This window comes from Grus americana, chromosome Z (assembly GCF_028858705.1).
Source record: "Grus americana isolate bGruAme1 chromosome Z, bGruAme1.mat, whole genome shotgun sequence".
In the NCBI taxonomy this organism is placed as follows: Eukaryota; Metazoa; Chordata; class Aves; order Gruiformes; family Gruidae; genus Grus; species Grus americana.
The window spans coordinates 71,391,465-71,416,781 of record NC_072891.1 but is presented as its reverse complement, the minus strand read 5'-3'; the positions used below and the strand labels follow the sequence as shown (position 1 = coordinate 71,416,781).

At 43.4% G+C, this 25,317-nt stretch overlaps 2 protein-coding genes and 1 long non-coding RNA gene across 3 annotated transcripts in view; 2 read left to right on the top strand and 1 right to left on the bottom strand.

The window, feature by feature from the left end:
- Positions 1-8,214: 8,214 nt before the first annotated feature.
- LOC129199564 (uncharacterized) lies at positions 8,215-9,221 on the top strand. Its single transcript, XR_008574687.1, has 3 exons — positions 8,215-8,309; positions 8,529-8,740; positions 8,872-9,221. It is a non-coding gene; the product is annotated as an uncharacterized LOC129199564 (long non-coding RNA).
- A 328-nt stretch (positions 9,222-9,549) lies between these two features.
- Positions 9,550-16,777, top strand: XPA (XPA, DNA damage recognition and repair factor). The gene is made up of 6 exons (XM_054810821.1): positions 9,550-9,960; positions 10,333-10,446; positions 12,500-12,605; positions 14,200-14,365; positions 14,855-14,972; positions 16,413-16,777. The coding sequence occupies exons 1-6, from the start codon at positions 9,795-9,797 to the stop codon at positions 16,559-16,561; spliced, it is 819 nt and encodes a 272-aa protein (XP_054666796.1). The 5' UTR covers positions 9,550-9,794; the 3' UTR covers positions 16,562-16,777.
- Positions 16,778-17,937: 1,160 nt separating this feature from the next.
- The window catches only part of NCBP1 (nuclear cap binding protein subunit 1), a 31,823-nt gene continuing 24,443 nt past the window's right edge, over positions 17,938-25,317 (bottom strand). Inside the window, exons 19-23 of the mRNA XM_054810815.1 lie at positions 25,103-25,206; positions 24,338-24,452; positions 21,736-21,879; positions 21,224-21,337; positions 17,938-20,315 (exon numbers count right to left, since the gene is read on the bottom strand). Coding sequence (XP_054666790.1) covers positions 20,202-20,315; positions 21,224-21,337; positions 21,736-21,879; positions 24,338-24,452; positions 25,103-25,206 — 591 coding nt within the window. The 3' untranslated portion in view covers positions 17,938-20,201. The remainder of the gene's footprint in view (positions 20,316-21,223; positions 21,338-21,735; positions 21,880-24,337; positions 24,453-25,102; positions 25,207-25,317) is intronic.

The following is a 25,317-nucleotide window of genomic DNA, read 5'->3' as shown; positions in this document are numbered from 1 at the left end:
TTTTGCAGTACGTCATCCAGTGCAAAAACTGGACCACAGTACTTGCAATACCAAACACTGAAATTATTTTTCTTTTTGGAAAAGAGCTATTGACTCTATTTCATCAAAAAGGAAACATTTTAATATGTTTTTAGGTGTGAGACTTGTATCTAAAGTAAATGAAAATTCTTGCTATTCTTACAACTGTGTTAATGTACGAAACCACAATGCATGTAAGTGAAGCTGTGTAACTGATGATACCGTTTGGCTTAGTGTCAAGTTAGAAGAAAGCATGCTTGGGTGGGGATTATACAGCCTAGCACTATGGCCGATTTCAAATAACTTAGCAAGATTCCACTTATTACAAATTCACTTACATTTTTAGTGCTAAAGTTAGTTGTCCCATTAGCTCTGAGGATGAAAGTCCCTGGAACAGTAATAAGAGTACCCTCTAGTGGTCATTATCACATATATTAATTAAACCTTCTCAAGTAAGCCGTTAGTGTATCTGCTTTCTCGTGCAAACAGGGTACCCAGAAAGTTTATTAAAATAAGCATATGAATACACTGTATGTTATTCATGCTATATCTATCAGTCCAATAGACACAACTGCAAGGTTTTATCTTGTTTATTCACCAAAAATGCTATGCATTTATTAAAAATATTTTAACACTTCCTGTAGCTGAGGACAAAATAATTATTTTATTTGTGATTTTCAAAGATGTCAAGGAAACCCTCAGGACGGATACAAAAAAATTACAGAGCAGTAAGTTTGGTGTCCATACCAGAGACCTTAGTAGCAACTGTAACAGAGAATGGAATTAATGTACAGCTGCATAAAGACAATCTGTTGAGGAGAAAGCAATGTGGCTACTGTAAAAGGGAGTCATGATTTACTGATCTTCACAGATCCACTGCAGTTCTCTGAAGCAATCATGGAACATGTAGACTTTCCATTTAATCATAACTTTTTAAAAGACATCTAAGTACAGAATTCACTACAAGATAATATAGAAATTAGTACCTGATAATCATTAAACATAAAAACAGAATCAGAACATAAGTACTAGGTTGGAATGTATGAGTAACTTACTGCAGCTTCAGTCAAGTTAGCTTTAGTTAGACTAAGCAGGAGTCTGAACTGTCAAAGAAACTGTCAAAGGGACAGATGGATTGAATCCTTCCAGAGGCAAAAGAGGAGGAAGAATAGCTTGAATGCCAAGTAGCCAGCAAGCATGCTTTGTCTGCATTTAATTTAAAAACACACCTCCTAGACATGTACCACAGCACAAGAATTTGCCATATCTTATTAGTATCACACTGGTCTTCATTTAGTCACTGTATCACACGATTAAGTTAGTAAGTAAAGTTCTTGTTATCTGCTACCAAAAAAGCATACTACCTTCCGGGTGGGTTGTCTGGGATTTGCCGCATACACCTGTGAGTGAAGAGAACTGATGTCCTGCATGAGGAAGTTTGCAGCCAGGATTCCGCCTAAGTTAGGATGATTTTATGTTGTATATAAGTTTAGTGCAGTGTGTAATTCTCAGCAATCACTTTGGGAAAGGTAAAAAGTGGCAAGAAAGCAAGTTGCAAAGTATTAGTGAATTAATGAAATGATGAAAGAAAAAAAGGGAAGTATTTAAATTATCAGGGTATTAGGGCAGAAACTGAGCTTGTATGTCACAGCATTAAAATGTTCCAGGAGACCACTCCTATGGACAACAGGAGGGACAGACTCAGAAAATAAAGAAATTGGGATAAAACATTCCATTGCTTTTGAGTGTAATATGAGAAATTACATTACTCAGAGAAGAGATGGAGAGGCTACTGTAGCTAAATGGTCCGAGTCCACAGATGTCTGAGGTGATTTGTACAGGTACTTTCAGGCTTTGGTAGACACCAGGGTAAAAGTTAATGAATCCATGAGATGTTGTTGGGACTTCACCAAATCTATTTTTCTTGCTTTCTCAGGAAAAAAAAAAAAAAGAGTTGAAACTCATAATAACACCTCAAATATAACCTGGGGAAATGTGCAACATCCAGAACTTCCTGCACATCTCGGGGAAAAAACCCACAAAACCCCACAAAACTGGAAAAACAAGAAGTGAAAAAATGTGACTTGAGGACAGATAAAATCTGGTTTGAATTTAACACTAACCATGCCAACACACCTGTGAGAGACAGAGCACATCCAGACCCATGAAAAAGCTAACACATCTCTCCCAGCACGGGACCGCACTGGTGGTGCCCCGACTGCATCGGCTGGCAGCTGCGTCTGTCAGGTCTCCAACCACGGAACAGCCAGATGCTAGACAGAGGTGAGGATGCTTTCACTCAATGGTGAACCTCTTAATTGCCTCCAAATTCAAAGAGGATGCTGAAAACAAGGAGCCTTTGACCTCTTCTGTAATTAAAACTCTGGCTGAATGAAAACTAAGGAAGCGCAGTCTCCTGCGACAAAAGTGCTGCGTCACTAGATCACTAACTAGATCACAAATCTGGTCAGGAGGAGAAAAAATCTTTTTTCCCCCTCTTTTTTATTTTCCCTCACAAATTACTTCCCTAGCTCTAGGCAGTAACTGGACATACTATGCTCCTCAGAAAAAGGGTTCCAGCAAATGGCAAAACCAGGCATAGCTATACCACAAAGAAAACCAATTCTGAAAGACAGAAAACCAATCTAAAAAATAAATAGGGGGATCTGGTTTTACTTTGCTGCTGCTATGCAAGATTTTGATTTGAACAGATTAATGTTTGGATGAAGGGGAAGTAACACAGGAATGTAGTTTATGTCTTAAACCTGTAAGAAACGAGTTAATGACATCAGGAACTCTTTCAATTTTCCTTCACTCATTAACAGTTTCTGCTAAATCAGAGGTATCAAAACCTTTGGAACCTAGTTTTCCCTGTTCCAAGAGAAGAAACAGTTAATGTCACAAGTTAAATTGCTATGGTCGTTGCTACTCTTTCTGGCCAGGCAAAGCCGAGTTTTCCCCTATGGAAAAAAAACCCAAAACTAAGACAGTAAAATCAACTAACTGACAGAATCCAGGTAGCAAGGGATGATCAGAAACTATCTTCTTGTCTTGTCCTGAGAGGACACATTCAGATTCAAACTGGCTGTAGATGGCACAGTGTCTCAGGAGCACCGCCCACTGGTCTTGCATTCCTTGGAGGCTTAAGCCATCATCTTTCTCTCACAGCCAGGTTGGTGCAAACCTTAAATGCGTGGTCCAGTCACAAAGATCACTTCCACGTCCTCCTTCTCCTCCCGCACTTCAGCGCACTGAACTGCCCGCAGTTCCTGGTAGAGTCCGTCCTGAAGAGCAGGACGGGGACGGGAGGTGTGTGTGGCCAGCACGGAGAGATGAACTTCTCATCACGTTTGCAGCTAACATTAGGAAATCAAATCCTGGAGAGAGATCTGATCAAACCTGTAGACAAAAGCAACAAAATGCTTTACAGAGATCTGCAAGTCCCAGAAGAGACACATCTTCCTTAAATCCTGGAAACTGGGACGTGATTTTCTTGCTACAGCAGACTTTGTCAGCTGTTTTACAGCTACTCTGCACACAGGAACAACTCAGGCTGACTTGGAAGCAACCGCAGAAAGAATCTTTTTAAGGTATGGCTTAAAAAAAAAAAAAAAAAAGTATAGTACATTGAATGATATTAAGAATTTCTTTTTAAATACTTACCTTCTCCATCTCCTTAAATACTTGAGGAAGACCAGATTTTTACAATTTTGTACAGAATGCTCAGCCTTTCACCATCAATACAGCTAGATCTCATGTCTCAGAGATTAGTATAATAGACGATGTACTGATTTTGTGTCTCAGAAATGCCCAGGATCCTCTTAACAGAAAGAAAAACTGACTAAAGCATATAGGCAAATTTTCGTAATATTTCTAAGTTGCTACGGGAAATGTTCTTGCACAGATTAAAGAACTGGCCAGATAGGAATATTGAGAGGGCAAAAAAATCTGCCAACGCACATATCCCTTTTATGTGCACATAAATAAATCCCTGCACACGATAAGCCCTGCACATTTGGGAAAAAAACTCAAAACCTGAAGAGTTCTACTTGAGACAGGTCTTCAAACCCCTTTCCATAGCATCTCCCCTACTAGCCATTGGTAAAACAACCCCTCCCCATACCTTAGTTTCAGAAAAAAACCCCAACCCAAACCAAACCAACCCAAACCAAACCAAAACCATACTTTCCTAGTTTCCTACAATGTTTTCATTCTTTGTATTGAACATATCAAATCATCAAAGGTTGCTGTGCCACAGTTACAGAACATGTTTGTTTTTTTGCCACAGTTTCCCATTCTTTATGTGCATGGAAGAGAAAGATGATTTTCCTGGTAAAATAGTGAAAGAGGATTTCTCTTTCTGGATTGCCAATCAACAACAAAAGTGTGCAGTCAGCTTTGTGGCGATTCTGAAACAGTAAAAATCAGCATTTTTTCATCATGCCTTGACGTTCTTCTGTTCACAGATGTGAAACCAGTGCTTTCTATTGATATTAAAAGCAAACATATAAAAGTCCTATTCAGTAAAAGTAATCAAACAGAAAAATCATGTACAATATTAGAAAATAAAAGAACTTTACATTGTAATTTCACATTCTGTCATCTCCTGTAATGAGAAAATAATAACAAACTTGCATTAAGATCTCCTGTCAGGGAAAAATGCCAATTTTTGTCTTTAAACATTTGCACTTCAATTCTTGCCTACCTGTTCTTTTCAGATCTGTTGCTCAAGCATTCAACACTTTAGGTGTTTCCTCCATTATCTATCTGTTCAACCAAGATTATATACATCAATTGGGAGATGATAAATGGAGTGTGAAGACTGGTCACATTACTATGAAAATCCCCTCCTACAGGTAGTGAACAAATGAGAAAATCTCACAGTGAGATGACAAACTTAATTTACTCTGCATGTCCCATTCTGTCCAACAGGATGATTCACTGTGTATCTCTGATCCATGAGCTATGGCATAGGTGAATTCAGAAAGAGAACATACAAATCCAAGCAGGCGCACTCTCTGGTTTTAACAAGTTCCCTTCATTTTTCATAGTTCATATACTTCTTTTCTCACCAAGAAGCCATTTATTTATTTAAGGTAACATAAGAAATGGGTGTATCACACTAAAAACCTGATGGAAATATAATTGCAAAGGGCATGGTATTTTTTCCCTTACATCCCCAGGGATGCAATTGAACTGTTCTCTGCCATAAAAGTATTTGAAATCATTGGACAAAATCCAATGCCTTAGTCATGCTAAGAGGCAGCAACCAACAGCCTGTGTGTACTGGCTAGTTAGTTGCTGGCTACAGAATTCAAATGTGGCTACAATTGATGCTGCCACCTGAACCATCTGAAACGTTGGGGGCAGGGGGGGAGACAGGACAGGGAGAAGGGGGAGAAAGGGGGAGAGCAGTAAAGAGATTTTTCTCCACAGCCACTCCCTTCAAAAGACAAACCCACAGAAAAGTAAGACTTTGTCAGATCTGTTTCTCATGGAATGAATATTTTTACTGAGGGAGGACAAAAAAAAGATGGTTTGGTTGTAGGTATGCAATTGCAATGCAACTGTAGGCAGATTGCTACTAAGAATTTGTGGACACAGAGAAATAATTATATCATGAGGCGAAATGGAAACATACTGCACAGCAGCTGCTCTGTAAGTAACTCCTGGTATAGATGAACATTGAATCTGATTTGAAAGACCCCATCACACTGGCTTACTTGCTATTATGTGGCTCCAGGTGTTTCAGTATCAGTTACAGAACGATTCTCCATGAATACAGGAGAAGAGGTGTACTGCCTCGGATGAAGAAGAGGTTCAGTCCAACATCCTGTTTGCACCACAAGCCACAGGAGAACATCACGGGAAGAGGAAAAACAAGGCAAATATACAATACCTCCTCTGCACTACAACACACTCCCAGACCCTCCAACTGCTTTCAGCTCTGGGGATTTCCTGAGCCGGGGGAGGGGGGGGAGTGGAGGATGGGGGGGGGGGGGGAGCAGGGGGGATGTGGGGGATGTGTGTGTAGGGGTGGGTGTGCATGTGTGTGTGTGTGTGTGTGTTCACTAATTCTCAACACAGCCCTCTTCCAAATATTTGGCCAATCTCCCCTGCACCCCAGAGAAACACCCTGTATCCAGTGTGCCATTCATAAAGGCACTGCACATATCCACCCCCACGTCACTGCACAAAGAACCACCTCCTCTTGTTTGTATAAAGCCTGGCTGCCACTACTGCAAATCTGATGGTTTGTGCTCAAAAGAGTCAATTGCCATCCATCCTCTCCAAGTTACTTAGGATGTGACAGGCCTCAGGCATATCCTCCCTAAGTACGTTCTTTTGAGTGAAAACTCCAAGCCTACTCAATTGTTCCTTTCAAGAGACACGAAACCAGACTGCTGAGCATCCTTGTTATCCTTTTCCAGTTCCAGTATTTCCTTTCTGAGAAGCAGCAAACATAACTAGGCACAGTGCTCATGGTGCAGGCTCTCCACAGGTTTGTGGAGTGGCATAAATATGTTCCCTGTTTTGTTCTCCTTCCCTTTCCTTAAAACGTGCCTTGCTTTTCCAAACACCAAGCTGGTGTTTATGCAGGCTACACATATTCAAAGTCTCAGTCCTCAATGGCAGCAACCAATTCAGATATTGCTATCGTTTATGTAAAGTTAGGACTAGGTTTCTGCACATACATATCTTGCGTTTTTAATCTACTTTTTTATTGCCTAGTCACCCACAGTTCTTTACAGATGGCCCTCACCCCTGCTAACTTAAAAAAGTTTTGTACAGTCAGCAAACATTCTCATCTTGCTGCTCACCCTTTTCTCCAAGGGAGTGATGAGTTGTCAAGCACTGCTTAGCTGCCTCCCTGCACTCAGCTACTCACTGATGCTGTTCTCTGTGGCTATGAAACAATGCATGTCTACACTTGCCAATTAATGACAGCTACTTTCTAATATATGGCTACCAGCAGCCAAGTAATATCAAGTATTACTTGGCATACAGCACCTGAAAAACTACCTAAAACACAGATATCCTTATGATTATTAACTCATGTGCACCCATTAGGCCATGTGTATTTAATGTTAAATATATCATCACATGACCAGAGGAGTGCATATGAGATAGTTTGTAACCCCTGGCTAATATATAACTGTTAGTTTTATTACCTTCTCATGACCACGAAAATTAGGAGCACTGTATTCGATTCATTCTGGTCGGAAGCAGAGAATATTCTGCTGTAATTGCCCTGATTGATCCAGAGAAAAAGAGAAAAAAACCCTCTAGTGTATGTTTTTTAAACAGTTTCACTTAATAAAGCACTAGCTGCATTGCATGGATAGTTGCAGCCTACAGCCGATTTTGTTTGAATGCCTTGCCTCTGAATTTCCTTTTTGTTTATATATTCTGATTTCCTTTTAATCCTAATTCCAGTTTGGTTGCATAATGATGTCCTTCTGCCCTTAAAACCCTTACACAGGGTCCCAAACTTGACTTCATTTTAACGTTGTTTTGGTTTGTGAATGATACAGAACTATTTGTTAACCCCAAGCACAACTCAAAAGTTCATTCTTCCCTAAATTTCTGCTCCTACAGAGCAAGGGAAAAAAAGAGTTACACTAGAATAAAAAAAGGAATCCAAACATGTGTGTGTGTGCTTTTCAAGGAAACAATTCCATGTCCAAGTCATCTAGTAAACACTTCAATTCAAACTACTTTTATTTTACTTGTTTGTGATGTATTTATTAATCTTTTTGTAAGCAAGTCCAAAGGAGAGCGTAATGAAGTTGGAGAAAGATACGGTCATACCATACAGTTTCATCAGCTGCTTCCTGTAGGCTAGGATTACAATTTATATTTTCATCTATTAAATATCTTGTCTTACAGACCCTTCTCTTTGACTGCGAAAGCTATTTGGACATGTTCATTGTGGCACTTTTCCAACTTTATACAAACACTGAAAAGCAATCTTGCCGAAAGTGGACAGTTTCGTATGACTTGGTTATTAATTTTTAAGGAAGGGGTTCTGTGATCTGTGGCAAGAGAAGTACTTTAATCGACGGGAGGAACTACCTACACTCATGCAAATATTTGAACCACTTAAAATGTCTTCATCTGAGTTTAAATATATATACGCACGTAAAAAAAAAAAAATTTCCCAGAAGCAGGACGTTCTTTTCACAGCGTTCACAGCACACCCTGCCGGCTGCTGTAGAAAGTTAATACGGTTGCACGGACGACAGGCTAAAAAAGAAATAAAATGGGTTTTGACCAGCGGAGTTATGCAGGTAATTACTGTGGGCAGTCAGGGCTGGATCGGGGGGGGCGCGGGGAGATATTCAGAGGGCGGCAGGGAAGGGTTGGCGGAAAATTAATTTAGTCCAATGGAAGTGAGAGGGGTTTTTTTGGGGGGAAAGACTTCTTTCTCTGCTGTAAGGTCATGCCAATTCAGTATGGAGGCAGGGAGCGAACATCTGTACCAATGTCTTCATTTCCGTTGCTTCAAGGACAGGGCAGGCACTGCCTCACGGACAAGCGGGGATCACGGGCTATTCAGTATTAAGCTGGCTTTATATGAAAGTGGCTTAGAGCCACATTTGCATGACAAAGCCATTTACGCGTATCTCATCAAGAAGGAAGGCTACGGGCTCCATGTATTCTGCCTTTCCTCTTGCGCGCGGATCCCGCGCAACCATTAAAGGTAGCGACGGGGATTTTGGTAAGAAAACTCTCAGATCCCGTGCCGAGCGTGGTTCGGATCACCCAGGGCTGCGAACTGCCATGCTATCAGTACAGCCATGCTGTCTGTTAACCAAAGAGAACGTTTCCTGTGGGGTTTTTTTTTTTCAGAAACGAAAATGCGGTGAAAACTGCTCTGGCAGCGCTATCGAGGTGGGGTACCCCGGGCTGCCCCCCGGCTCGGGTAAAAGCTAGGGTAAACTTCCCCCGGAGCGGCGGAACTGTGCCGTTTGCCGCGGGAGGAGAACCCCGGGCGCCCCTGACCGATCGGGGCTGCGGCCCCGCGCTCGGGGCTCCCCGTCGGGCGGGCGTTGCCACATCCATGTTGTAAAACCTCTCCGCAGGACTTTGGCAGGGCTGCGCCGGGGCGGCCGCACGCCCGCGTTCCGATAGAGAAGTACAGCCCGAGCGGTGTTTCGCGGACAAAAGGGCTGTTTGCTGGCTGAAACTGTTAAGGAATTCCTGCTGTACCGGGGGGGGGTGGGGTGGGGTGGGGTTGGGTTTTTTTTAAATTTTTTTTTTTTTTTAACGGAGTTGCTCAAGCCTAAAACGAAGGTTGGTGCAGAAAGCGCTCGAAAGGCACACTCGGGCCAGCGCGGAAATCGCAGGGTCATCGGCTCCCCCCCCCCCCCCCCCCCCCCCGCCCCGGACAGAAATCCCGGGCCCCCGGCACCGCAGCGCCCCCCGCTCCCCTCCCCCGGCCGTGCCCCCTCGGGCCGGGCGGCGCCCCCCGCCCCCCGTGGCCGGGCGCCACGCAGACCGCAGCCCCCGCCCCTCCAGTCCCCGCGCGCCCCCTCCCCTCCCCCGCTTCCCGGCACACCCCGCGCGGCGGCGGGGCGGGGCCCGCCGTGGCGGTGCGGGGAGGCGAGGCGACGATTGCGCGCCTGCGCGGAGGGCCTCGCCCCTTTCGCCCCCTCCCCCGCCTTCCTCTCTGCGCAGGCGCAGTGCGGCGGCGGCTCGGCGAGGGGAAGGGCGAGTCGCCGCTGCCGGAGCGGGGGGGATCCGTGGGGCTCCGCTGCTCCGCCGCCGCCGCCATGGCGGGTGCGGTCCCGGCCCCAGTCCCGGCCGAGGAGGCTTCGGGCGCGGCAGGCGAGCGGCAACCTCTCTCGACGGCTGCCCTGGCGAAGATCGAGCGGAACCGGCAACGGGCGCTGGCACTGCGGCAGGCGCGGCTGGCGGCTCGGCCCTACCCTGCCGCAGGTCGGACGGTGGCGGCGGACGGGCCCGGCCTGGCCGGGCGGCTCCCCGCGCCCTTTTACTTTACGGGGGGGGGGGGGGGGGGATACGGGACGGGAGCGGGGTGGAAGCGGGGGGAGGGGGGGCAGCGGCGCCGTGGGGCACGAGGCGACGGGGGCGGCCGGGAGGGGGAGGGGGAGCGGGAGCGGGAAGGGGTGTGGGGGGGTGGAAAGCCGCGGCGCGTGAGGGCCCCCCTCCCCCCACGTGGGGGGAGGGGGGCCCTCACGCGCGCGGCGCGGCCCCCCGCCTCGCGCCGCGGGGGCGCGCGCGCGCGCCCCCTGCCGGCGGCGGCTCCCGCCGCGGCACTTAACGCGGCGTCTCGTTTGTCTTCTGCAGGCGGCGTGCGGGCTCGGGTCCCCCCCAAGGTCGTCGATACGGGAGGGGGCTTCTTCCTGGAGGAGGAGGAGGAGGAAGAGCCCGGCGCCGCCGAGAAAGTCGTGCACCCCCCCGGTAAAAAAAAAAAAAATTACTCGAGGGAGCCGTGCAGGAAAGTGGTGGCTGGGGCGCCGGGAGGAGGCGGTGCCGTGTGCGTGGAGCTGGAGGGGGAGGGCAGGAAGGCGCGGGGGCGACAGTGAGCCGGTTTCGGACTGAGCGAGCAGGGCGGGTTGGGCGCCTTTTTTTTTTTTTTTCCCGGGCTTTTTTCCCCCCCTTTCTTCCTCCTCCCCTCCCCCCCCCTTTTTTTTCTTTTCTCCCTTCCTTCTTCCTCCTAACACGTCTTTCTGCATGTGCTCGACTTCTGGCGCGTCCGATTCCTTCAGCATTAAAGCGGCTAGCAAAAACGCGGTAATTAAAAATGAAGAATTTTAAGCCGCGGAAGTGGGACACAGTGAATGCCCTTGGGTATAGCAGTTTTTTCCTTTCCCCGGTAAACGCTATTTCCACTGCTTCTTTCGGAATTTTGATTTTAAGACCAAAATAAGAGTATGTCTGTGCGGCTTCGTTGGTTCTGGGAATTTTGAGGTTTATATCGTTTATGCCAAGATCAGAGCACTGCTGCAGTGCCAGGTTTTATCGTTATAAAACGTACTGACGCCAGATTGCTGATCGTTTGGTGGAGGATTTCGACATACTGTCTTGTGATATTCTCCCTCCAAAAAGCAAATGGAGAAGTAAGGATCCCAAAATAGATTCACTTTCTTCTCTGGGATTGTCTTTGTCTTGCTTTGTTCTGCTCTGAATCAGCTGCAGGGCTGTTGGTGCAGTGTATCTCTTTGTTAGAAATCACCACCAGCTTTCATTAAGAGAGTAAACAATTAGCAGCCCTACTTCTTCTGAGGGGCTGATCTTTTAACAATAAATTAAGTAGCTCTGGGATGCCTTTGCACCGGGGGTATTTTTGCTGTGTAATTCATAATGTCATTGTCCTAATAAAAAGTCTTTACGTTCGGGAGTACTGCCATAAATGATGAAATGTGATGTAAGAGCATGACTATGTGAAGTATTGAGCATCCCACTCTCGTTGGTAGGACGGAATTGGCATAAAATGTCGTCTTTGCTAGATCGAATCTGCTATAAATGCAAATGCAATTAAAAATGTATGGTGCCGCTCATCAAGCATTAATCTTCTGTTTCAGGTATCGTTAATATTCTGCAGCATTACCTCACTTTCAGCTTGTGAAACTTTATAAAAATGTTAATTTTCTGCTAGAATTGCAATATTACTGTTAAAGGAGCATGCCTTATAGCTGCGGTTACCTGAATCAGGGTTTCTTGGTGTCCCATGGAACATAAAGCAGATGGCGATGACGCTGGAGGTGATCCACCCGGCGAGGATGCGGCCAGAAGTGATGGCCGGCACTGGGATGAGTCTGGGCTTGGAGCAGTGCTGAGAGGGCTTGGGGAGAGGATTGTAGTGGAGCTCCATCCCCATTCCACTCCTAGCAGCTCTCTGGCCATCCACCTCCATTTCTGCCAGCTGCAATGGACAAGAGCCTTGCCAACTGCCCCAGGCCTCTGTTGGGCTTGGTTAGGGAGAGGCAGGTGTGGCTGAGCTAGGAAAAAAACGGGAGCAGAGCTGAGAGGACTATGATGCCAGTGCGGCTCCCGTACTGCTTCCTGCTCTAGCCACCCCCTTCGAAGTGCGTCCCCTTCTGTGCTTACTCCTGTTCCTGCCTGCACGTCCTCTAAATCAGGACGTATTTCGGAGGGCCAGAACGCAGGAAGCAGTAGGAGGGGATAGGAAGCACTTTACGGAGAAATGTGGAGAATTTTTTTTTTTTTTAAACAATGGCTAAGTTGAAACAAATGTGTGCATTTGAACATTGAAACCCAATACTTAATACAGTGAGCCTTCCAGCAAGAACTGAAATATACCGGCAGAGATGCGATTGCGTGGTAACGGATTTGAGTTTGTACTGTATCTTTCTGAAAATTTTGACAGAGTGAAAGTAGTCTGTAACGAATACTGTAAGAATTATAAATTTTAGTAAAATTGCCTATAATACCAACTCCAGATGCTTGTTTTTAACGTAGTAGTTCCTTAAAAAAAATTTCTTTCCATTAGCACCTGTACTAGAATTTGACTATCTCATCTGTGGAGACTGTGGCAAAGAATTCATGGATTCCTACCTTATGCAGCACTTTGATTGGGCAACGTGTGATAATTGCAGGTATTACAAATAATCAGGAGAGGGAAGCTTTATTTTATGTAAAGATTGCTGGCTATAATTTAGTTAATTACAATCATTCTAATTAAAAATGCTGTCAGCAAAGACATTTTTCAGTAACAATTCATACTGAAAAAGTAAAGAAGTTGACTGATGACCTGAGTTTTCTGCTGTGGAAGTGAAAAACAGCAGCATTGTCTCATGAGACTGTCTTAGGGGACATGAGTAGATTTTCACATAACATTATGGAAACGTGTCTTGAGAGCCTTTGGTGTGTTTGTCAGTGTGGAAGTTAATGTCTGGTTGCAGACTTAGAGCTATTTAAAAAACTAATAGAGCACAGGCTATCTGCTTGCTGAAGTGGAGTGGGGATTAGGAGTGTTTGCTATCCTGGCGAATTAACCCGAGTAAAGTTGGTACTTTGGTCAGCACGAGTGGGCTGGGAGCGTGGCAGCCAAAGGGCAGAACCCCCATCGGAGGTTATGGGTTGACCTGCAGGGTAAGCAGGAGTTTGACCTTGAGCAGAAGGCAATCTTTACACACAGAGAAACCGGCGCAATTAAACTACGAAGCAGCCAGCCACCCATGAGTGTAAGAATGAATGGATGAATGGGGGGGGGGGGGGGAAGCTGCTCACAGCTAGTTTGTTCTGAGAGCTTCCTCGTTTACTACAGGCAGTGGTGAGAGGTGTGCACGTGGTGTGGGCAGTTCACAGTCATTAGAGACAAAGTGCTGTCTCTTGAAGGTGAGACGAGTGGAAAAAGGATGTTAAGGAGCAGGCTCGGAGCCTTAGGAGTGGTTTTCTTTCGGATTAAGTAGCTCTTGTGGCTGAACGTTTCTAGAGATCCCTCGGTGCATTAGCTTTTACTGTGAACTTTGAATTCTAGTAAAGCTGCATTTATAGCAGTACTTCCTTGATGACTGTTGCTAGCACTTACCGTTCGGCAGATTGTTCCGGCTCAAGCAATTCAAGTTATGCTTCAGTCAGGATTGCGTAAATGTAATTTTTTTCATTAACTCATAAATGCTGCTGTGGTTACACATTTTTTTATTGTATGTCTGGTAAAAGCTACGATATTTTAAGGTCTTTATTTTACCGTTGGTCTGCCTGCTGCCTATTTAGAAACAAGTACTCTGTCACTGATCTGTTTCTGGGATCTAGCAGCATATGGAGTGTGTATATTCTCAGGTGATCTGACCTGTCTCACATTACACATTCTTTCTCTCCTGACCATGTGTCAGGCTTATACTTTTGTCCTCTTGAATTGCATCTGGGTTAGGTGAATACCTAAAATTATTCATACTCCTTTTAAGTTTCAGTTTCTTTCCTTCTTGTAAGAAAACAGAAGGAAAGCCCTTGTAGAAAAACAGGCTTCTCAGCTTGTGTTTGCTCAAATGGGAGAATTTTTAAACTTAATTTCAGAAGACCTGTCCTGGAGTTTAGCTGGATTGTTGGAATGCAAAGTTAATGGCATATATTAAGAACTGAGAGGATGAGGGCTGCCTGTATTTCAGGAATGTTAGAAGTGGTGGTGACTTAGATGTTAATAATGTGGTTTTTGGTGTAGCTTTCTTAGAATAATTTTTCATCTTTCAGAGATGCTGAAGATAAACATAAGCTTATAACAAGGACAGAAGCAAAAGAAGAGTATCTTCTTAAAGACTGTGACTTGGACAAGAGGGAACCAGTGCTCAGATTCATTGTGAAGAAAAACCCTCACAATTCACGGTGGGGTGACATGAAACTTTATTTAAAACTACAGGTATAGAAACTGTTAGCGTATTTCAAACCTCTTTTTGCTTTCGTACAACTTTGGTAGCAGAAATGTGTCACTTAAGTGATGATTTCTGAATGATTTTGTCAAAGCTAAGTATATTACACATAGCTTGTGTAAATTTTGCTCTAAAGTAAAAGAGCCAGTTGGGTGGCTGGAAAGGCAAGTAGATTTTCTTGTTATTTCTTGTTTGCTACTTCTGTGGGGAATGCTGCTGCTTCAGTTGAGTATGCACAAAATTAAGAGCTGGGTGTGACTTTCTGAGTAAGTTACACCTAGCCAATACTGAAAATCAGTGTTGCCTTTTACTATGGAAGGAATGCCATGTTTGTGGTTCAGGAGCACAGAGACAGATGGGAGGCAGAGGCAGGATTGGGTTGACTTGTTTGTGTAGGGAAAAAATTAAATTTGTGAGTTAGAATAGTTTATTTTTATCGTTTCAGGGGAAAAAGAAACACATTTATGTCCATCCTGTAGGTAATCAAGCGTTCTCTTGAAGTCTGGGGAAGTGAAGAATCATTGCAAGAAGCAAAGGAACTCCGCCGTGACAGCAGAGAGAAGATGAAGCAGAAGAAGTTTGATAAGAAGGTTAAAGGTAAGGAACTAAACTTTCATATTGGAGTACCTGAAGTAAAATACAGTTCTGTATGAATTTTTTTCTGCATCTGATTAAAGTATTTAGAAAATTTTCAGTGTGGCAAAATGAATGTTTTCAAGGGCTGTGTGGGTAAACCCGGAGCAGTCTGGTCTGACCTCATAGCTGACTATTTTGGGCAGAGGATTGGACCAGACATCTGAGGTCCTTTCCAATCTGAATTACCCTGTTGTCCTGTGGACATGATGTAAGTGAGAGAAATCAATTATGACAGTTCATGATGGTGTTTTTTAAGTTCTTTGGTATGGCTTAGAATGTGCTGTAGATCGTTCCTGTTACTTTTCCTGGCTTGCAGAGAATGTGGATTTTTGTGGCAGTGGGTTATCATTCTGTCATATGCGTGCCTTCAGGTGGAGTGGTTGTAAATGAAGGTAGAAGATGCCTTTTCCCACTGTTCCCGGTATTCCCAGCTGTTGTTTTACTGTTCATTATCCTGTTTTTTTCCCTGATAAAACTAGTATTTGGGAGAGTATTCAATGGGTAGAACTTTTGAAAAATACTTTGAGCACAGGCATGCTAGTAATTTCAGAAAAAGATGGCATGTTTGTTTCTTTGCAAGAGCTGTGGCTTACCGTGGTGTCTGCGCTGCCTGTAGCATCCACGCTTTGCTTTGGGTCGGCTTTTTAGAGGCAGAAAGCTCAGGCAGGCTGTGTATTGTCTGGGGGAGGCAGAATGCGAGTCTGAGCAAATAACCCCTGTCTTGACCACTGGCGTTGAGCACGCAGAGGGACTGGCAGCAGACTGTAGCCAAGATGCCAGAGTGCCGTGCGAGTACAGGCCTTAACGTGACGAAGTTCGCTTGGCTCAAAACGTGACTACGTTTTGCTGTTCGGTATGCTTGCCACCCACTTGCAACATAATATCTTGGGCTGAGCTGCCAGCTTGTGTGCTCTTGCAAACCCGCTGGCTTCACAGTGGCTGCTGCAGAGGCAACTCGCGGTATTGGGCATAAAGCTTAGAGAATGCCAAGTCATTTGGGAGGCTAACTGTGACCTGAATGAAAAGTACTCTTTATTGGTCATGTAAAACAATGAGGTGTTTTATAAAAAGTTTTCCTCTGCATTCCACCTACCCCTTTTGGATACCTTTGAATGGCTCTGTGTAAAAAAGCGTTAGGCAACATGTACTTAGCACAGATGGAAAATCTTCTCCTGTGAGATCTCATGTCCATGCAGTTCTTAGCCTTTAAAACATGCAAACAAGGTGAAGATTGCAAGGCAAGTCAAAGCTTGTTCTTGCAACAGCAGATTCTCACCCAAAATTCATGGAAGGCAGGCAACAAGCACATTGTCATCGGTAGTCCTCAGAAAGGCTTGAGTTTTATTAACCACTATTTAGGATTTTTTTAAAATCTTAAAACTTTCTTGTGTTTCTCATCAGAACTCCGCCGGGCTGTCAGGAGTAGTTTGTGGAAGAGAGAGGCTAATATCCATGAACATGAGTATGGACCAGAAGAAAACATTGATGAAGATACATATAAAAAGACATGTACTGTATGTGGCCATGAATTAACTTATGAGAAAATGTAGTGTTATCCTGATTTTTTTATTTAATGATCTTTTTAATGGTAAATATTAAAGTCAAATAAATGCTAATTATGAATAAGTGTTGCTGAGTTCTGTGAAGAATGGTGTTCCTTGGTTGTAAGCTCTACAGAACAATAAGCTTTGGCGTTTAACCTAGATCTTTGGGTAGAACATTGCCCATTTTTAGTGGTTCAATAAAGTGGTACCTTGTACACCAAAAGAAAAGTTAGTGTCATGCTGCTTCGTATGCTGATGAAATTAAGGTGAATTTGCCTGCTTCCATTAGAGGAGGAAGGCTCCTTACTTTGTCCTAACTTGTCTAGTTTCCGGTTACTGTTGTCATGGGTGGGCAGAGGGCAAGGAGCTGATGAAGCACCTCTAGTGGGTGGAGAGTGTGTTGTGAGGCAGGTTCTCCTGCTTGGGAGTTGGAGACTTAACTCCATTAAAGGAGAATTCTCTCGAAAGCCGCCTGGTCTTGGGGAGGCTCTGACACCTCTCTACCATGTTTTGCAGGGGAGAGTCATTAAGTGTATTTTCTACTGCTTTTCTCCCAAGTTTTGGACCAGAGACCAAGGTGATTCTTGCAGTGCAACTTTATCCTTTTTTACAAATTTCTGACAAATACCTGTTATTTGGGGAGGGGGTCAAAGTAGCATTTCAAGGTAGATCTGAGTGCACCCAAGTTATGTTTGCTTTCAGTAGAGGGTGGATTTATTTTCAAGTTCAAATTTCAAATTGTGGGTTCTTACAGCTGTTGTGGAAGGCTTGTGGAAATGGCTGAAGGGAAGGAACATGCTCCAGGCAGCTGCTCTGCATTTGTTCAACAGTTTAAGTAGGGCAGATCTTGGTGAAGTCTCTGGAGACCACATATGGGAGCCTGGTCCAATGTGGCTGTGCAGAACTGAAACGTTACAGGAGGAGAGGTGTCAGACTAGCAGTCCTTCACCTCTCCAGTGCTCTCCCATGGCCTACAGCCTTCCATTGCTGGCCTTCGCAAACCTCTCCAGGGCAGCTGGGTGGTGCATGCTGGCTGCCAAATGATTTACCTGTGGGCAGGCTGCAGCAGCCACCCCTCAGCACGCACCACTGGCACACCCCTGCCTTGCCTCGGGCAGCAGCACCGCCCAGGAGAGGGAGAATTTCCACATCAGCTCCCTCCTGGCACCCACAGCACCTCTTGCCTTGCTTGGCTGTACAGCTTTGGGGGGGAGACCTGTTTGATCACCCCATAGTGCAAGGTGAAGGCTTGGGCAACAGCATGGGGTAATGAAACTGCTCCAACCCCGGCTGCATTTAGCACCAGTGTAACCCTGCTGTGGCTCCTTGGCTTCAGGAGACCCCCCAAAATAGGTAGAACAAACACTCCCAGTAGCAATCCATTTCACCTTCATTTATTTTTGTCTTTAATTGTGCATTTTTACCAACCACATTTCTACAGCATCTTTACACTATCCACCACCTCATGCTTCAGCAGTTCCAAGTTTCTCCAGTTAACTGCTGGTATCGCTATGCAAGCATCTCCTTTGCTTTCCTACAGACCCAACCAGTTTCTGAGTCAAATTAGGTGTATGTCACTGGACCTACAAAGAGGGAAGGTTTCCAACAGACCCCAGAAATGTAATCAAAGTCCATGCTCACCCTGGAAGTAAAATCAATTTTGAAAGACATTGCTATTTGGTTTTAAATCATAGGATTATGCTCAGGCATTTGCAACTGGATCCCCAGCACCCATATTTGTCAAGGCTCAGAGGAAGTTACAGATTTGCAAGTCTTAACTGCAGTATCAGTTTTATAGAAGTCACATTTATAGTCAGACCCCCACCATTAGTTAATAGCAGAACTCATATTGATGTGAGCCAGTGGAAAAAAAACCCTATTAAACCCCAATTAAAACCTCTACAGTATTAAACGTTTCTTTAAAAAAAAAAAAAAACACCCAAACAACTATTTGATTACTCAAGAACATTAACAGAGAAAGATTGAAGCAGAAGTCTGTGTATGACTGACAAAACCCTTGCATAAAGCAAATTTACAACAATTAACAGTATACCCTGAAAGAATGGAGGAATCAGTCAAATCAGAAAGGGTAAGCAGAGAAAGCAGAAGTAACAGATCTAAGTCTATGAGGATGTATCAGATTGCTACAGGCCACACAAAATTCAGTCAATCTGTTCCATTTTTTTACCCTCCTTGCTTCTTCAGGTCAATTGGTCAACGTATGGATGAAATGCGTTACTAGGCATAATACTTGAAAAAAATAATTTGCTTAAACTGAATAGCACTGGGTATGACATTCTTTTAAACATTCATCTGCAAAATGAAGAGACCATAAACAGCTTGGAAATACGCTGTACACTGATGGACCTGAGCACCTAAGGCAGCATCTTTGCCATTCATCACTGCTTACCGCAATACAGACCACTCTGGTTTGGCCTTTACATATGTAACATTATTTGCATAACTCAAAACTAAGGCTACTCTATGTTCAGGTTGTGTTTCCCCAGTCTAAGTCTCCTGTGAGACATCACTTAATTTAGCATCAAAATGCCTTCTGAAGACATGGGAGCCATGGGCTGCTGTCACATTTTAAAGCAAGGGAAAGGTAGCAGATGCAGCCACCGCAAAGCAGTTGTTACCAAGCCAGGTGAGGCAAAGGCTCTTGGTTCATTCACCATCAGAAAGATTTCTGGCATGCAGGTCCAGCCCAGCGCAAGCTTGGCAGCCCAGTTACTTACAGGCTGAAATAAAGGAATTGCTGAACGCTGCCCTGCCCTCTCCCCTGGCATCTGGGGCTGGAGTTCCCAACACCCAGGTAAGGCTTGCAGTACAGAAGTTGAAAGTTCGTTCCACCAACTCTTGCTTACTGTGTCTATCTACCAGTGAAGACTGCTGCCAGGAGCAGTTACTGATTCTTCAGCCATACTGCAAAAAGGATTCAATTTTTCAGAAGCTGTCCATGAAGTTCCTCTACTGATCATTTATAGCTACTGTAATAAGACACTAAACAATACATTTAAAAAACAGGTTTCAATTGTATTACAACCATGTTCTTTCAAACTGTGAAAACCTCACTGGCTTGGTAATAAATCCATTTGCTCTATGCTACTCTGAAAGCTTAACTCAAGTGTTTCACGTGCCCAAAGTTAAGACACTTTTCCTATGCCACACTGGGGAACCTAACCACACTGCTCACTGAGAAGGTGCGTTCCCTTTCATACAAAACACTATGAACTGTTTCTCATTTCTGCAATTCCTTTGATTAAAGGACCATGCAGAGGTAACAAATCCTATTGTTTGGGGTTTTTGTTTTGGTTTGGGTTTTTTTTCCTTGATTTTTATTTTTATATAAAGAACACAGGAGAAAAAAATACTGTCATGAAGTCAAAAGTCAAATCAAATTAAAAGACAACAAAAAGAATTCATACTTTACTTCACGTCTATCCCCTATCAGTCATATCTTGTAAGGCTTATGATGCTTACACAGTCTGCTGTTGGTTAGAGTACTGTATTGTTTTATATAGAAGCACATGAAAGCCAGTTTTAGTCAAAAGTTCCTTTCATCCCCGTATCAAGTTTTCTCATTTAAAAAGAAAAAATAAAATCATTGAAGTCCTGCAGACAAGACTCTGCCCATGAATAATCCTCAGGCCTGCAGAGCACAGAACTGCTGAAACACGGCCAGTATGTGATGGTCCAGTTCAGCTGTAAAGAGGAGGTTCTCTAGGGTCACCATGTACTGCTGGATTATCTGGTGATGCTGGCAAATAAAAAACAAAAACAAACCACAAACCTTTATTGTTTTAATTTATCTTTATATAAGAGCAAGCAGAGAAGTCAGGATACGTAAGAATCGCAGGTCAAATGTTTTCATTAAAACTGTTAAGCATATCTTATTTCCACAACACAGCAGCCACTGACAAGAAAAGCATAATACAGAGCCACTATTGATAGCGATAAGAAAGCACGAGCTGAAATCCTGTCTTGAGAAGCACTGTGCTCCCCATAGCTCTTCACTCCCGGACCCTGAATTGTGTGCAGGATACCATGCAACTGCAGAGGTATCCTAGGAAAATCATGCTATTTGCTTTCCTCCAAAGCCACGTTTACTACCAGGGAAGGGTTCAGCCCAGGGGAAAATTACACCACCACTGACGTTCTTCAACATTATCTTCTGCTCACAGAAGTATAATTTTCTACTACTATCACTTTCATCCAGCCACCTGTGCTTGTTACCTGATTTAATACAGAGCCAAGAATTCAAGAATTATTTTAATAGATATTTATGAATCTTATTAAAAGGAACTCTGCAATATTTTAATCCACTTATTGAAAAGACATCTATTTTAACATTATTGTTTGCTCCCAACTTTGCCCTTACTATAAACACACAGTTAAGAAGAGCCCAGCAAAATTCATAATCACATCTCCGTATCTTTTTGCAGTACGCTTACAGCGTGGGAATTAATCAAGGACCAGTCACACCAGCAGTCTGCGGCAGATGTGGCCTGAACCAGAGTTACGACCTGAGCCGCACACCAGCCTTCAGAGATGTGCTGCTGCCACCTGCTGCTACTCTGATGGAGCGCTCAGTGCTCTGGCCACAAAACTTGTCTAACCAGCATGTCCCTTGCCTGCAGCCTTTCCAAACTGAGAAATGAAACTTACCTGCAGGAAGATCTGCTGCAGCCTCTCTATACAGCTCTTGTACCAAGGTGTAAACACATCAATTCCACCAGTTTCACAGCGCACTAAGTGCTCAGTTAACAACATAATGAAACGCTGCAGGAGAGAGAAAAAAAACACCCAACTTATTCAGTCTTGTCAAATGAAAACAGGATCCTAACCTCAGGTAAGAGGATTTGAGGGACAATCTTTGAACAGCAATGTGAGAACAATTATTTCACTTAGCAAATACTGAATTTAGTAAGCAAATAAAATACAGTAACTTTCTGGTTGTTCAGAAAACTGTACGCTAGCACAACTTTGTTCCTGAGACCCTGCTCAGCAGCAGTCTTTGCAGGGGGGTGATCTGGACTGACTCTAACCCATAGTAAACCCATCAACCCCCTCCTGTATTCTTATTCCAAGAAGATGCCTGAGATGCAAGTGACACTGAAAGCTTACAAATCCAGTAACTTCAAAACTTGAAAGTGAGAAGAGACTTTACCCATCATTACCTGGAATATAACAAGGAAGAGATTCTTTTGCTCGCTCTGGGCTGACTCTACTTTCTCCTGCAAGCGCTCTATCTGCTCCTCTAGTGGTCCATCTTCCCGATCACTGCTTCGGTCATCGTCATCATCATCATCGTCACTATCTCGCTACACATGACAACAACACAAAACTAATTAGCAACCTGGCTACCTGTGGATACCGTTACTGCCCTCCGGTTCCCCACGTGAAAAGGTCTGCAGAGCAGCTGAAGAGCAGCAACTGAAGATATTCTGTAGCTTGGTAAGTATTGTATTTTGAAGGACATTTACTTAGGACTAAAATTCAGGAAAGAAATTTGAAAGAAAAAATGCCGATATGGGAAAGCCCTAAAAAAAAAAAAATACTATCAAGATTTCAGAGAAACCAGAGCAAGCTATAAGATTTACTAGTCCTTTATTTCATGGAAACACAGTAAAAGGTAATACCCCTGCTGGCTTTATCATTACCAGACAATGAACAGATTTAAAAAAAAAATCCAGTGTAGATTTTTTAAATTGTGTCTACTGCAGCAGGGCAGGTAATTCATTCAATGAATAGTTCTGAAATCTCAATGCTCCAAGAAATAAAGCACTCAGCAAGAAAAGCACTGAGCAAAACCTCAGATGAATCTGGCTGGTTAGCACAAAAGGAAGACTAGAGCCCGTGCTGTTATATATTCCATGATCGAAAGGGATGCTCTCAGACTGGAAAGGGTCAGCATGGAAACCAAACTACTAACTAGGAACATGGCATGTTCTCATTGCCTCAAAAACAAAACAAAGCAACAAAACAAAAACAAAACCCACAAAATACACATAAGTACCAGACGTGCAAGCTCAGGTAACAAAGTCTTATGCAAGACCGTAAGGGATATAGGAGGAAAGGCAGAATCTGATGGATTACGGTACATTCAAATACAGATATTGCTTCAGTCTCACAGGATTGTTTCTGTGCAAAAATACCCATAAATTAACAGCTCAAAACTTCAAGTATTTGTAAAAAGGAGCATGTGCAACTTGTGACAAATACAGGTCCATGTGTTAACTCACCTACTGCATAGCAAACAAAACTCACAATCAGAAGGTAGTTACAGCTCTGAATCAGTGTAAAAAAATAAAAACGACTTACCAGAGCAAGTGAAAATTTAATTATATTCCCTCTATAGCAACTTGCTTTTCCCCCCTCTACAGAGGTTTCCTGAACTCAAAACACTAGAAGACCAATAGGACCTAAGAGAAAGCATGTAAGCCTTGGACTCTTTCCATAGTAAGGCAATCCACTTCACGCTGGGGACATCAAAACTCAGAGGCTTACTTCCTCTAAAAGGAATGGTCATGCAGCAGAGCAACAGCCTGCAGAACTACTCACTGTTGCATACAAATGTTTCTTCCTGGCACAATACTCATTTAAAGTACTCAGTAATAAAGAGCTGCAGCGAGAGACAAGTACAGAAATGAAAACACTGGTATATTTGTTTAGAGACGCCAGAGAAGCCCTTTGCTTCACAGTAAGATCAATGACTGCATCTAAGTCTTCAATAATCACAGGCATTTATTAACTGCTGATCAATGTAGGTTGAGGATGCAAGCAACTAGGATGACTGTTGCCAGGAGTGAAGGAAACAAGATGAAGGAGCTGGGATGAACCAATACTGGCAAACTGTGAGGTATTGGTGATCTCTCAACAGAAACTTCTGGAGAAATGACTGACTTGTGCAGGTTTCTTCAAAAATCAGCAGCAGCCTCTCTACCATGTGCCAAATCCTGACATTAACTTCATCCGATGTTTTGGAGCTAGCTAAGGTTTTTATGCAGGTAATCATACATACTACATACAAACACGGAAATTCTCTCTTGCTCTCTGCAACTCTCAACATGTTTAATAAACTGACTTCACTCTATCACAACTAAGTATTGCATTCAGCCAGGTTTCCTTGGGCCCTATCTTCTGCAGCTGCAGCAGAAGGCACTCTCTCACCCCAATTTTACTGTCCCACTTGGGACAACAGAAAACAACAGTGGCTGCTTGCTCATGAGTTTGTTGTATATAGTAACCCAGATCATGCAGAGGTATTCAGAAAAATAAGCTGGAAGAAGGAAGTGACAGATGCCAGTGTCAGAATCCAGCAGCATCCATCAGAAGAACAGTAACAGCCAACTTTTCAATAGCAAATAGCTGTTTCTGTGCACTTCTGCATGGAAGCCGCAAGAGTACTCTTTATCAGAACTTACTGTAAACAATTTCTAACTGTTCTTATTGTTATCTAATGAAGTAATTGGAATCCAGATTAGAAGGCAAGTGGAAGACATGCTTGTATTGGAACAGAAACTTATGAGAGAAAACTTGAACAGAGAAAATATATATGAATTCCCTTAAATATTTTACTAAATGCTTAGGTTATAGCTACCATTAGAAAGGTGGGCTGAGAACATGCATCCACTTTTTCATGTTTCAGTGCTACAGATATGCTTCCCGATAAAAATATTTATTCAGCCCTTCCCAAAACCAACTGTGCATCAGTCTGGCAGTATGCAGGCTTGTATAACTTAGCTTAAAATAATTAAAAATTACAAACAAATTACTCACTCTCTTGTGCTGCCTGGCCAATCTTGCCTTAGTCTCCTCCAGTTCTTTGTGAATCTTCAGAACATGCTTATTCATCTTACGAATTGTGGAATGTAAGATCTCCCAGATATAAAACCTAGGAAAGACACGAAGCTCAAACCACTACATTACACATTACTCCAAGAGAGAAAACAAAAGGTAGTTTCTTAGAGAAAAATATATCTGGGGGAATTTAACAAACAGTGTAATCTAAGACATCTACTAGAGTGAGCAAACATTCTGCATATAGGAAGGCATATCTGTAATGTAAGAAAGCTTAACAATCATTTCTTTCCTATTTTTTGCAGTACACTTCCAAACCAGTGTGCTGCAAGACTACCAACAAACTGACTTCTCAGACCAAATACCTCTCCCATTCTCAATAAGCAACGTATCAATGGTGGTACAAGTTACATACCTCAACCAAAGACCAGGACCACACTAAGCTAAGAGCTATATAACACACAGCAACAGACTTGGTCTAGAAATAGTTCCAGTGCTGTTCTGCTTTGGCAGGCTTAGAGACTACTTGCAAAATGACACGCTAGCAACATTCTTGCACTGTCATGTAAACACACATAGCCCAACCCGGAAAGAAAAATGCTGAAGTAGGTATTTTGTAGAAGGAGCAAAAGCTTCATTGTACCTCTTTCTTCCACTACTCAGTTTTCATAGATTAAACTATGTACTGGCCGCTTAAAATAGTAACTCAGAGACAAATAACAACCCAAGACAAATTCTTGTTACCTAGTAAAATCATGTGCAAGCTCTGAAGAGAAGATCCAGTTCGCTACTGCAGCACAGTCAACAATTTGTGTCCGAATCATCTTGTCCACAAGCACAGCAATCATCTATATTTTGTGAAAGACATGACAGTCATTCAAAATAAGAAAAGGGCTTGCACACATAACCTTTGTAAAGCATTCCAGCCTCAGATAAAACCAAAGATGGTTTGATGCAAC